Source organism: Ptychodera flava, chromosome 22 (genome assembly GCF_041260155.1).
Source record: "Ptychodera flava strain L36383 chromosome 22, AS_Pfla_20210202, whole genome shotgun sequence".
NCBI classification, from domain to species: domain Eukaryota; kingdom Metazoa; phylum Hemichordata; class Enteropneusta; family Ptychoderidae; genus Ptychodera; species Ptychodera flava.
Window position 1 is genome coordinate 29106527 of NC_091949.1, and position 15017 is coordinate 29121543.

The 15017-nt window shown below is 38.9% G+C and overlaps 1 protein-coding gene across 2 annotated transcripts in view; it reads left to right on the forward strand.

Annotated features, from left to right (window-relative positions):
- Positions 1–15017, forward strand: part of LOC139123138 (protein FAM149A-like) — a 65448-nt gene that overhangs the window by 19466 nt on the left and 30965 nt on the right. The window contains exon 1 of one of the 2 annotated variants that reach the window (XM_070689155.1): positions 9083–10517. The exons of the other annotated variant lie outside the window; for it this stretch is intronic. Coding sequence (XP_070545256.1) covers positions 10330–10517 — 188 coding nt within the window. The 5' untranslated portion in view covers positions 9083–10329. Of the gene's footprint in view, positions 1–9082; positions 10518–15017 lie in introns of those variants that run through there. 2 annotated transcript variants of the gene reach the window in all.

The window sequence follows — 15017 nt, forward strand, 5'->3', positions numbered from 1 at the left end:
GTGGTGATGCCCTCAAGCATTGTGGGATCATAATGGTATTGACTATGTGTATCATATTATAGAGAAATGTGTATGGTCCTGTAGTGAAACATGGGTATCAGTAAGTGACTGAGGCTCAAGATATTAGAATATCATTGTCTGTCCTGTAGTCTTTATCAAGGCTCCCTCAGGCAGCCCACTGCACAAGATATTACAATATCATTGTCTGTCCTGTAGTCTTTATCAAGGCTCCCTCAGGCAGCCCACTGCACAAGATATTACAATATCATTGTCTGTGTTGTAGTGTTTGTCAAGGCTCAATCAGGCTGCCCACTGCACAAAATTTTACAATATCATTGTCTGTGCTGTAGTGTTTGTCATCTTCATCCAAGTACTCAGACTTTTCTCACTGTTTCCTGTATTTTATTATTATATTGTATCAATTTAATCCAATATAAAATGGAAATGCGTTGTGGCGTACACAGCCTTAAACAAATATTTCACAATAGATAAAATATAAGAAGATCACACAGATTGAAATGCACAGTTCCAGATAACAGACACAGTATTCGTTGATCAAGAACAGTATAATTTAAAATAATCATGACAGTAGCCGTCTCCATGATGACATTTTCACCTGGTAGAAAATTCTCATAATATTTCAATAAAAGTTTTCTCTCGTCATATAGATGTACTAAAATGAAATTCAGTGAGTCCCATTTTAAACTTGACAAAGAATTTGTAAGTAATTGTTGAAGAATTTGAGACTACTCTTGATATAATATTCAAGTCATCAACTGCATCGTGTTCATGATTACAAATATATGATATACCAACTAAGTATTGCACATTCTTCAAGACATACCAACTGAATATATGCATTATTGTTTGTAATTTGCAGGAAACATCATTTGTACATGTACAGGTTATTCCTTACAGAAATTATCTAACATTGAGACCCTTCAAAGCCCCCACCCCCACCCCACCCCCAGTATGCAATTCATATTTTCTGCTAGTTTCACTCAGCAAACATGTAGCACAATATGGCTACACTGAGAGGGTTTTTGCAAAGGCATACAAATGTGGCTACATTGAGAAAGTTTCTACAAAGGCATACAAACAAGGCAACCATGTACATTATGTACAAGTACATAAAGGTGCCATAAGAAAGGCATACGGGAGAAACATGCCACTTTAGTTTGCGTCCATTACATATTAAAATGAAAATATGTGAAAGCATAATCTGAAGACTTCGAAACCTCAAAAATCTTGTCCTATCAGCAATATGACACATGCAGAATGTGCCCTCATTAGTGTGTGATTGTGATGCTTTTGTTTTTTATCTGATCTCCTTATTTGCACATTTATTTCTTGGAAATATGTTTTAAATGTCCTGTGCTATGGAAGTATGCGGATGCTCACAGTCTTCACGTCAGCAAAATTGATCACAAGTATTTTTGTTAAAAGATTTGTTGCCTCAGTTTTTGATACTGTTCAAATTGATGTTGCTATTACTTACACATTTCCATGCTTGAAAAGGTTTAAAACATTGAATTTTAAAAAATTCCATTTCTGTAGAGCAGTGACTCTACCCTTTGTAAAGTATGAATACTAGGATTACAACCTTGTAAGGTAGAGCTTTGTATGTGTGTGTAGATGCCAGAGGTCAAATAGCTTTGTGATTTGTGCACCTCTGTAATGCTGAAGTGAATTTATATATAGAGAATGAGCGGTATTTTGGTCTTCAGGGCAGCTCACACTAACTGTTGATGTTGTCTTAGAGCCAACTTAGAGACGAATGTATGTTTCCGATAAGAATCTTAATTCATTTTATAACTTTTCCATTGTTAATAACATGCAGTTTTCGTTAAGCCAAGTCTTCAGTAAGTTATAGCACCAGAAAGCACTTTGCCTGAGTTTGTCCAAATATATCCTACGGTCTGTACACTATTGTACCTCTTCTTTGGCATTTCCTATGTCTGTTTGTCTCTGTTTATCCCAATGTCTTTCATTCCTTTTTTTGTCAGGACATGGTCCCTTTGTGGACTGACCTTAGTTGGGATTACCTGTTGTGCTGAGGTTTAATGATGAGACAAGAAAAATTTTGTCTGTGGAATAGCGCCCTCTGTGTCCCTTGTTACACAATAGCTGTCGATGTGTCTTTGTCAGTATTGCTCATACAACTGTCATTTTATCATATTCTTTCAGTATAGATCAAAACTCCCTGATAGCTTTACAAAGATTAATCACCCTAGTCAATCTGTGTACCATGCATGAAAAATAGTACCATGCATCAAAAATAAAAAAGCAAGATTTTGTCGATCAGAGGAATACCCTTATGTTGGTATGCAGTGTTCCAGCCAGGCCATTGAGACACTGTCTCCCACTACCTTTTATTTAGGGATACACTTTGCACATTTTTGGGACAACATTCATCAGGTGTCAATCAAATTTGTAGTATTTTTGTAACAAAGTAGTTTCAAAAAACAAAGTTCAAGCTACCGGGATCGACCGTGTTGCTGTGCTTGAATTTCAGTAATTGTAGCAGTATACCATATCTGCCGCCAATCGGGAGCTCAGTCATGCTAAAAGCAAGTTTTTTATAATATCATTAGCAGCGTTTCATGACTTTTAATCACAGCTCCGTAAGTACATAAATATATGCCTCAAAATAATCATGCAAAACAAAGGCCACTGTCAGTATCAGATATTACTTGCAGACTACACCCAACACAGTCAACTCATAAGTGCCCAATATGACCCGCAGAATGCGAGAATGTGGAACAAAAAGTTCCATTTTGGGGACATTGTCACAAGGGCTCATCCTGGCTGCTACACTGGCTATGTAAATCAGCCTTTTGTTTAAAATTCCATCTTGAACTTAGTTTCTGCAACATTACTTTTACTGATAAAACCACGGAACTTTACAATGGGTTTACATATGTGAAATGTATTTAGTTTCATCAGGTTAATCATGGCAGAAAACATGATTAGATGAGAAGACACCCAGTATTTATGAACAATGTGTACACCAATTAATAACCAGAAAAACTATAGACGTAAAACTGAGCATGGCGAAAAACATTGGACCTTGAAACACAGCACTGTACCTGAAATGTGCCTTGAAACACAGCACTGTACCTGAAATGTGCCTTGAAACACAGCACTGTACCTGAAATGTGCCTTGAAACACAGCACTGTACCTGAAATGTGCCTTGAAACACAGCACTGTACCTGAAATGTGCCTTGAAACACAGCACTGTACCTGAAATGTGCCTTGAAACACAGTACTGTGCCTGAAATGTGCCTTGAAACACAGCACTGTACCTGAAATGTGCCTTGAAACACAGCACTGTACCTGAAATGTGCCTGGATGCACAGCACTGTGCCTGAAATGTGCCTTGAAACACAGTACTGTGCCTGAAATGTGCCTTGAAACACAGCACTGTACCTGAAATGTGCCTTGAAACACAGCACTGTACCTGAAATGTGCCTTGAAACACAGCACTGTACCTGAAATGTGCCTTGAAACACAGCACTGTGCCTGAAATGTGCCTTGAAACACAACACTGTACCTGAAATGTGCTTTGACACACAGTACTGTACCTGAAATGTGCCTTGACACACAGTACTGTACCTGAAATGTGCCTTGACACACAACACTGTGCCTGAAATGTGCCTTGAAACACATCACTGTGCCTGAAATGTGCCTTGAAACACAGCACTGTACCTGAAATGTGCCTTGAAACACAGTACTGTACCTGAAATGTGCTTTGACACACAGTACTGTACCTGAAATGTGCCTTGAAACACAACTCTGTGCCTGAAATGTGCCTTGAAACACAACTCTGTGCCTGAAATGTGCCTTGAAACACAGCACTGTACCTGAAATGTGCCTTCAAACACAGTACTGTGCCTGAAATGTGCCTTGAAACACAACTCTGTGCCTGAAATGTGCCTTGAAACACATCACTGTACCTGAAATGTGCCTTGAAACCCAGCACTGTACCTGAAATGTGCCTGGATGCACAGCACTGTGCCTGAAATGTGCCTTGACACACAGCGCTGTGCCTGAAATGTGCTTTGACACACAGTACTGTACCTGAAATGTGCCTTAAAACACAGCACTGTGCTAGAAATGTGCCTTGAAACACAGTACTGTACCTGAAATGTGCCTTGACACACAACACTGTGCCTGAAATGTGCCTTGAAACACAGCACTGTGCCTGAAATGTGCCTTGAAACACAGCACTGTGCCTGAAATGTGCCTTGAAACACAGCACTGTGCCTGAAATGTGCCTTGAAACACAACACTGTGCCTGAAATGTGCCTTGAAACACAGTACTGTACCTGAAATGTGCCTTGACACACAACACTGTGCCTGAAATGTGCCTTGAAACACAGCACGTGATTGTACCTGAAATGTGCCTTCAAACACAGTACTGTACCTGAAATGTGCCTTGATACTCAGCACTGTACCTGAAATGTGCCTTGAAACACAGTACTGTACCTGAAATGTGCCTTGAAACACAGTACTGTACCTGAAATGTGCCTTGAAACTCAGCACTGTACCTGAAATGTGCCTGGATGCACAGCACTGTGCCTGAAATGTGCCTTGACACACAGCACTGTACCTGAAATGTGCCTTGACACACATCACTGTACCTGAAATGTGCCTTGAAACACAGCACTGTGCCTGAAATGTGCCTTGAAACACAACACTGTACCTGAAATGTGCTTTGACACACAGTACTGTACCTGAAATGTGCCTTAAAACACAGCACTGTGCTAGAAATGTGCCTTGAAACACAGTACTGTACCTGAAATGTGCCTTGAAACACAGCACTGTGCCTGAAATGTGCCTGGATGCACAGCACTGTGCCTGAATGTGCCTTGACACACAGCGCTGTACCTGAAATGTGCCTTGACACACATCACTGTACCTGAAATGTGCCTTGAAACACAACACTGTACCTGAAATGTGCTTTGACACACAGAACTGTACCTGAAATGTGCCTTAAAACACAGCACTGTGCCTGAAATGTGCTTTGACACACAGCACTGTGCCTGAAATGTGCTTTGACACACAGCGCTGTACCTGAAATGTGCCTTGACACACAGTACTGTACCTGAAATGTGCCGTGAAACACAACACTGTGCCTGAAATGTGCCTTGAAACACAACACTGTACCTGAAATGTGCTTTGACACACAGTACTGTACCTGAAATGTGCCTTGAAACACAGTACTGTACCTGAAATGTGCCTTGAAACACAGTACTGTACCTGAAATGTGCTTTGACACACAACACTGTGCCTGAAATGTGCCTTGAAACACAGCACTGTACCTGAAATGTGCCTTCAAACACAGTACTGTACCTGAAATGTGCCTTGAAAATCAGCACTGTACCTGAAATGTGCCGTGAAACACAACACTGTGCCTGAAATGTGCCTTGAAACACAACACTGTACCTGAAATGTGCTTGACACACAGTACTGTACCTGAAATGTGCCTTGAAACACAGTACTGTACCTGAAATGTGCCTTGAAACACAGTACTGTACCTGAAATGTGCCTTGACACACAACACTGTGCCTGAAATGTGCCTTGAAACACAACACTGTACCTGAAATGTGCCTTCAAACACAGTACTGTACCTGAAATGTGCCTTGAAACTCAGCACTGTACCTGAAATGTGCCTGGATGCACAGCACTGTGCCTGAAATGTGCCTTGACACACAGCACTGTGCCTGAAATGTGCCTTGACACAACATCACTGTACCTGAAATGTGCCTTGAAACACAACACTGTGCCAAAAATGTGCCTTGAAACACAGTACTGTACTGAAATGTGCTTTGACACACAACACTGTGCCTGAAATGTGCCTTGAAACACAGCACTGTACCTGAAATGTGCCTTGACACACAGCACTGTACCTGAAATGTGCCTGGATGCACAGTACTGTACCTGAAATGTGCCTTGAAACTCAGCACTGTACCTGAAATGTGCCTGGATGCACAGCACTGTGCCTGAAATGTGCCTTGACACACAGCACTGTGCCTGAAATGTGCCTTGACACACAGCACTGTGCCTGAAATGTGCCTTGACACACATCACTGTACCTGAAATGTGCCTTGAAACACAACACTGTGCCAAAAATGTGCCTTGAAACACAGTACTGTACTGTACCTGAAATGTGCTTTGACACACAACACTGTGCCTGAAATGTGCCTTGAAACACAGCACTGTACCTGAAATGTGCCTTGACACACAGCACTGTACCTGAAATGTGCCTGGATGCACAGTACTGTACCTGAAATGTGCCTTGAAACTCAGCACTGTACCTGAAATGTGCCTGGATGCACAGTACTGTGCCTGAAATGTGCCTTGACACACAGCACTGTGCCTGAAATGTGCCTTGACACACAGCACTGTGCCTGAAATGTGCCTTGACACACATCACTGTACCTGAAATGTGCCTTGAAACACAGCACTGTGCCAGAAATGTGCCTTGAAACACAGTACTGTGCCTGAAATGTGCCTTGACACACAGCACTGTACCTGAAATGTGCCTTGAAACACAGCACTGTACCTGAAATGTGCCTTGAAACACAGCACTGTACCTGAAATGTGCCTTCAAACACAGTACTGTACCTGAAATGTGCCTTGATACTCAGCACTGTACCTGAAATGTGCCGTGAAACAGCACTGTGCCTGAAATGTGCCTTGACACACAGCACTGTGCCTGAAATGTGCCTTGACACACAGCACTGTGCCTGAAATGTGCCTTGACACACATCACTGTACCTGAAATGTGTCTTGAAACACAGCACTGTGCCTGAAATGTGCCTGACGCACAGCACTGTACCTGGAGTGTGCCTTGAAACACAACACTGTACCTGAAATGTGCTTTGACACACAGTACTGTACCTGAAATGTGCCTTGAAACACAGCACTGTGCCTGAAATGTGCCTTGAAACACAACACTGTACCTGAAATGTGCTTTGACACACAGAACTGTACCTGAAATGTGCTTTGAAACACAGCACTGTACCTGAAATGTGCCTTGAAACACAGCACTGTACCTGAAATGTGCCTTGACACACAGCACTGTACCTGAAATGTGCCTTGACACACAGCACTGTGCCTGAAATGTGCCTTGACACACAGCACTGTGCCTGAAATGTGCCTTGAAACACAGCACTGTGCCTGAAATGTGCCTTGAAACACAACACTGTACCTGAAATGTGCTTTGACACACAGTACTGTACCTGAAATGTGCCTTGAAACACAGCACTGTGCCTGAAAGTGCCTTGAAACACAAGTCTGTGCCTGAAATGTGTCTTGACACACAGCACTGTGCCTGAAATGTGCTTGACATACTGCACTGTACCTGAAATGTGCCTTGAAACACAGCACTGTGCCTGAAATGTGCCTTGAAACACAGCACTGTGCCTGAAATGTGCCTTCACACAGCACTGTGCCTGAAATGTGCCTTGACACACAGCACTGTGCCTGAAATGTGCTTTGACACACAGTACTGTACCTGAAATGTGCCTTGAAACACATCACTGTACCTGAAATGTGCCTTGAAACACAGCACTGTACCTGAAATGTGCCTTGAAACACAGCACTGTACCTGAAATGTGCCTTGAAACACAGCACTGTGCCTGAAATGTGCCTTGACACACAGCACTGTGCCTGAAATGTGCCTTGAAACACAACACTGTACCTGAAATGTGCCTTGAAACACAGTACTGTACCTGAAATGTGCCTTGAAACACAGCACTGTGCCTGAAATGTGCCTTGAAACACAGCACTGTACCTGAAATGTGCCTTGAAACACAGCACTGTACCTGAAATGTGCCTTGAAACACAGCACTGTACCTGAAATGTGCCTTGACACACAGCACTGTACCTGAAATGTGCCTTGAAACACAACACTGTACCTGAAATGTGCCTTGAAACACAGTACTGTACCTGAAATGTGCCTTGAAACACAGCACTGTGCCTGAAATGTGCCTTGAAACACAGCACTGTACCTGAAATGTGCCTTGACACACAGCACTGTACCTGAAATGTGCCTTGACACACAGCCCTGTACCTGAAATGTGCCTTGAAACACAGCACTGTACCTGAAATGTGCCGTGAAACACAGCACTGTACCAGAATAATCTGTCAAATAGAAGGCAAGCCAAGCAAACTGTGAAGCTAACCCCTCATGGCATAGCAGGTAGACAACCTAATGGTTGAAACCATGCTTTGTATATTGTCGGCTTGTGTTAGAAACAGTTGATAGAAGGTGGTTGACAACATTTCACCTTGAAAACATGTTTACTACCACAGCTTTCTTTATTTTTGATGTTAAAAGTTAACAAGTGTCACCTTGACATATGGTACACTGTTGCTCAAAGGCAGTTTTATTCACATTTTAAAAGTTCAATTAGAATGGAGAGTCAAACCACAGCTAATCAAGATCATTTTTTTTTGTTTACAAACTGTTGAATCTTACATTAGTACATGAATATTTAATGCAACAGTGTTGGACTTTAACACTTTGTAATTCACTGTGAAATAGATGACAATAATAATCTGCTGTCAAATGGTCTTTGCCACCTCGTTGTTGATAGAAAATTCAAATAAATAATTTGCATATTAATTACTCCAGGCAAGCTAATACATTTTATTAGAGTTCCACTTTGACTTTGTTAATCCTTTGTACTTCTTACTTTTACAATATTTATGAATTCCACTGGGAGACAAACGTAGAGTTATGCGAAATGACATTGAAACTAATTACTCCAGTCCATTGTAAGTATGTCTGATAAGTCATTTTGAGCTCATAAAAATCAAATTTTTACTTTAATTTATCATCATAATAGTAGATCAGTTTGTGGTTCTTCTACCATACAGTGTCATGGATCAAGGCAAAGTCTTCTTTGCTTTGATGTTTAGTCTTCTCTCAAGTTAGACATTTCCTAGATTGTTCTTGAGTAGGCGAGATACCTCATTTGTTCAGATGGTGTTAAGGAGTTGGAATTCAATACTGCCCTCTAGAGGTCATATTGATAAATGTTGAAATTAATTATGGTAATGAGAATAAGGAAGTCATTTGTTATTAATTATTCTGAACGAAATGATAATTTTGTGTCTTGATAGTGCTGTATAATGTTTTTAGTAATGCTGGCTGTAGCAGTGTAATGCCCTAGTACAAGCTCATCCATATTCAAAAGGTCTATTTTGTATGTGTGTACAGAAGCCATAGCTGTGTTCACGTAGTAGTTCACTATGTGTAGGCAGTGACAACAGCAGTACATATGTTACACTGGAATTCTACACACTCTATTAGAAGTGCAACGTGTCCGAGTGTCAGCTGGTGATATTAGCAAAATGTTTAGATAGCTTTGAAACCCTAGTTTATGGTCCATGCAGTAGCTTCACATCCTGGACTTTACAAACGGACAACTGGTGGTGTTGAAAATCTCCTTTGTGAGGTCACATACAACGGTGAGTTAGTATGTGTCTGCTTTGTATAGGAACAATACCTTGCCAGCCACTGCATATAACAAGTATGGAGATGTGTTTATAACAAGACACGCTAGAATGGACAGCAAAAGCCAAAGAAATTTCTGACCTGTGGAGGCGAACATGGTTTATGAAAGCAGAAATTGTAGGTGAAGACTGATTTGATGAAGCTATGAATTGTCAGTGGATGTGCTATGGATCAAGGACAATCACTATCTATGCGATCATGGCAGACACGGACATAAAGGCACACCTTTATATATTTTTTTCCAATGTGTGATTATCTGTATCAGATAGATCATGAATTCTACACAACAAAACAGTAATCACAAGCAGTAAGTTTTCTGCAGTATGGATGAATATTAAGGCATTTATTGATGGTTCACTGTATGATCTGACAGTTGGTGATTCAATCAACAATGGAGTGAGCAACTGCTAATTACAAATAATCAGCAAACCATCTTGGCCTGGTGGAGAATTATTTATTCTTGATCTTATACACTGCTTGTTGTTTTGGTAACAACTTATCCCATCTGGGTTGTGCAATTCTTTGTTAGCTACTACTGCCATTTGGACTCTGGGAAACTCACAGATTGTACCAATGTTATGTTGTGAGTAACAACGAATGTAGCCACCGCCAAAAAACAGCCGACATGCCTCAGTGATATGGTAATGTACTGGTTTGTGAAACAGACAACCTTGAGGTGTAAAACAACTGAAGTACACAGTATATGGAATCTTTCTTTACCTTCAAGGCATTGAATTCACATGAGGTACATTGAACAACGTACACGGCAACACATAATTCTGTTTGCTATAAATACCTGATGCTTGACTACAAAGAGAGAAAGACTGACTCTCTGTCCATGATATATCAACTGCAATATTTGGAAAAGAAAATGACCTTGCAAGCCAAGGATTTGTACACAGTCACTAGAAGTGGAAATCGACAAATAAGGTCTGCAAGTAGTCTTGATGCCGAAGGTTTACGACAACTATCATCTGTACTCAGTGTGTAGGTATCCATATTCTCTATTTCTACTGGCACTATACTCTAAACATTTGCTGCCATAGGTATTTCAATAACTCACTTGATTTTAATATCAACAATAAAATATAATCTACTTATAAGATGCAAAGCTCCAAAATTGAATGCAAAACAGTCACTCCAATGTAAAATAAATGCTTTGCTGGTTAAAGTAGTCTTTGAAAAATACAACAAAACTTAAATAGATATTGTGATAATTTTTGCTAGGGAAATACTGATACACTCTGGAGTGATGACATCAAGGCTTTCAATCTGGTTGGCAGGAGTGGTATAGCCTGCCAGTAGTTTTCCTGACATACCGGTATTTGTGTGGAAGGTCAAAATGGCATACGATTACATCAGGAAAACCTAAGGCAGTATAACTATAGCTAGACTGGTATATTTTCTATTTTTGTATCGTTAAACTGAACTGAAGTTGTTTAATTTCATTGTTCTGACCAGAGACAACTAAACCACTGAGCAAGTGAACTTGTCATTAACAATAGTGAACCTACAAGGTACTTTCTCAATCATAATGCTTGAGATCATCCAAAATATAACTGTCTTTCATCAAAACCAGTTGCTATCCATTAATACCAGTAGATTAATATCCAATCCACGTAATAATTATGAATGTAATTTTGCTGGTGTGTTTGTAATATATCACATAGGTGCATTGCAATGTGGATAGGAATTAGAAATGTAAATATGGACGGACCACATTTGCTGCTAATAATAATATAGACAAAAAGGAAATATTTTGTTAGGAAAGGCATTATATGCATTGTTTGTTTTAAAATAACAAAATTACATTTCTAAATAGGAGATCATTCTTGTCAATGCTTGTTTTCATTACTGTAGCATCTTTTATTGTACAGTAAATCCAATCAAAATCTGATGTTGGTGGTATCATCATAGTTTTTGGCTGAAGTGTGAATGTTGTCAGTGTAGAAACAAAATCAAGCTGACAAAATCTGCTTTTATGGATGTCAATGCATGTATATCCTTACCAGGAGTTGTTAATAAACTGTTGATTACATTTTGGAAATCAACGTGTAAATTTTTTGTACAATCAAAAAATGTACCACAAGCTGTGTGTATCTGACTTTCAGCTGGTAAACTGCTTTAATTTTGATATCTGTTTATGACATGGAATGTGCTTTGATAAATAGAAAGCCAGGTGCACTGCATATGTGAAATATAACTAGTAATGGTAAAATTTGTAATAAATCATTTTATGTTAGTATTTGATGATGTCAGAATGATTGGGAAGTTATTTACAAATGATTTTCATAATTTTCCAAACAAAATGTTGTTATTTAAATCAGTATATAGACAGAGTATGTCTAAAATGTGACAAGACATCAGTCCACATAAAATGACTATAATACAATTCAAGAACAATGGTAACAGCCTCTGTGAATTCAAAACGTAGTGCTATCCTGTAAGAGTTGTTATTTTGTAATTTGTATAACCTTTGAAGATCAGATAGATGTTCGTGCATAAAAATTGTCTTTCAGTCACCATGGGATAATGGATAAAATTATCAGCTAACTTCCCATGCAAGCTGGGCTTGTTTCACTCATTTACTTTTGTTGTGGAAATTCAAACGATTCATGAGATAGTCTTTATATCTTGTTTAATTACATGTCTTGACTAAGTCACTTGCAATCTTTGTATTCACTCTGTGGTTTTAATGGTTTGTCTGAATTTCTTTCTGTGGCTCTTGCATCAAGCACTTTTCCTGTGAAAACGACAGTATTCAATCCCTAGTTCTTGCATCATTGCTTGTTAACATTGACTATTTATTTGATTTTAACCCTTTGTCTTCCATTGAAAGTTGTGTTCAGTAAATCAATTGAAAAAGCTTGCCCCTTTGAAACTTGAATGTCCAGCAAGTGTTATTTCCAGACAACTAATGCTTTCCCTTCGGAACTCAAAGTATTCCTTATACCTGTTCATAGTAGACTTGCTGTAATAATGTCAGTGTATTTGCTACAAACATACTGATACATTCATATATTTATTATATACAAACATTTTATAAATTAATAAATCTTAATCCATATAGCAGGTGATAGTTTACTATTTGTCTAGGGAGTTACACCATGCAATCACTCTATGCACAAAATCTACAGACAAACACTTGCTGTATGGCAATGCACTACTGTTCCATATTTACAAACCTTTTTAAATTTACCACTGTGTTCACCACAATATCTATATATAGTCACTAAAGCTATGCAGTGGTAATACATGACACGCTTATTTTACACATCACACAGTTTCTGCTTGCCATGAAATGACTACTATGTAACCATAGATATGTCAACTTTTTCTGTTGTACCTCTGTATAGATCATGTCTGTTTCTTGCTATCTCATATATGTACAGAAATGTGGTAGACTTGCATCTATGTACAGAAATGTGTTAGACTTGCATCTGTGTACAAACATGTGGCAGACTTGCATCTATGTACAGACATGGTAGACTTACCATCTATGTACAGATATGTGGCAGACTTGCATCTATGTACAGACATGGTAGACTTACCATCTATGTACAGACATGTGGTAGACTTGCATCTATGTACAGAAATGTGGTAGACTTACCATCTATGTACAGAAATGTGGTAGACTTGCATCTGTGTACAAACATGTGGCAGACTTGCATCTATTTACAGACATGGTAGACTTACCATCTATGTACAGATATGTGGTAGACTTGCATCTACCGGTATGTACAGACATGGTAGATTTACCATCTATGGGCAGACGTGCATCTATGTACAGACATGGTAGACTTATCATATATGTACAGACATGTGGTAGACTTGCATCTGTGTACAGATGTGTGGCTGACTCACAAGTCATGGCTGATGTTATGATCACAATTGATGTTTTGTACATCACTTGTATCTGTGATGTATCTGCACTGCAGGCATCTGCTACAATCAATGTTTCCTTTTATACAGGGTTAGGGTACATGCATTCTTTGTATGCATACAGAAATGTTTTGGTCTTTTATTGTTGTCAATCCAAATAAGAATACATTGAAAATAGTTTAAAAAAAACACCTATATTCAGAAAAAAGTAAGTGTACTTGGGATAGTTAAAAAATAAACACCAATACTCAGATATCTAATCAGGTGGTGCTTGTGGAAAATACATTGATTTGTAAGTTTGTGAGTTTTAGGCTTGTACCTTCTCCTAACTGTAACTAGTAGTTGTGAACTAGAACTTCTTGGAGGTCTATATCATACAACCTTGGAGGCAGAAAGAAAGAAAGTCTTTCTTTCTACCTCTGTGATACAACGTACAGCTAAGTGAATAAAGGGCACCTTTTACACACATCAAACACATCTAAATAGTTGTTAGTTCTGTCTGTTTTGTTCATATGCCAGACATAGCAGTTTTACATCACAACATAGCTGCACAGTGGAATGCATACATACTGCATGATGAAGTCCTTCAGCATTTATTTGATTTTCAGTTCAAACTCTGCTGAGCAATTTCCCAGATCAAACACTATCACACCAGCATCAAGTAACTTCAGAAAGCATGAAACCAGACACTGTACGTTATCCTACATATCACCTTCTTAGCATTCTTTGACATAATAGAATGGAATGGTTATCAGTGTTTTACAAATACAAATCTTAGCCGCAGGACAACTTGTAATTCTATTGTCCATTGAAATTCTTTGCCAGTTTTAGAATGAATCCATGGCAGTAATCCTAGGCTTCAGAGATTACATCAAACTTAGATCAGTCATATAGATTGACTTAAGTATCGTAGTCAACCTGTCAATAGTACATACTGCAAGGAAGAGCTCAAAGATTTTTCACATTCTTTTCAATGCATGGTATGTAGAAAGTGTAAAACATGGTCCATACATTACCTTTTAGAACACTGTAATTCCATGGACAAGAAAGAATTCTGCAATATCTATCATGCATAAAAATGTTAAAGGTATCAACTGTACCGAATTTTCTCCTCAAGTGTAGTTTTCCATTGACCTTACTGTTCTACAAGGCTTTTTGATGACATATGTGAATTAATAAATCGGTTTCCTTAAAATAAATCAATTATTAGAGTTGTCAGGTTACCAGATTGCACTAATTCACTCACTTGTAGATAAAAAAGAATTGTCAGGTTACCAGAACACACAAATTCACTTCTGGATAAAAGAAAATGATATCAGAAATAAATGTTACAGTAGTTTCACACCCACAGTTTTTTTCTCATACATGTGATATTGTATTGAATTCAACCCCTCATGTGGACATTGTTGTATTATGTCTTCGCCAAATTGTTTACTTCTGCTCTGTTTGAATATTGCCAGATAGTTGACGACAGCTACCGATCCAATTTGTGTTTTACTACAACAAACTATAATGTCACCTTTGCAAAAAGCAGCGAACTTGTAGCCCCCACAGTAATCGTGGGTAAATTAGGACTAACCAAAACTAAATAATCACAGGTAAATT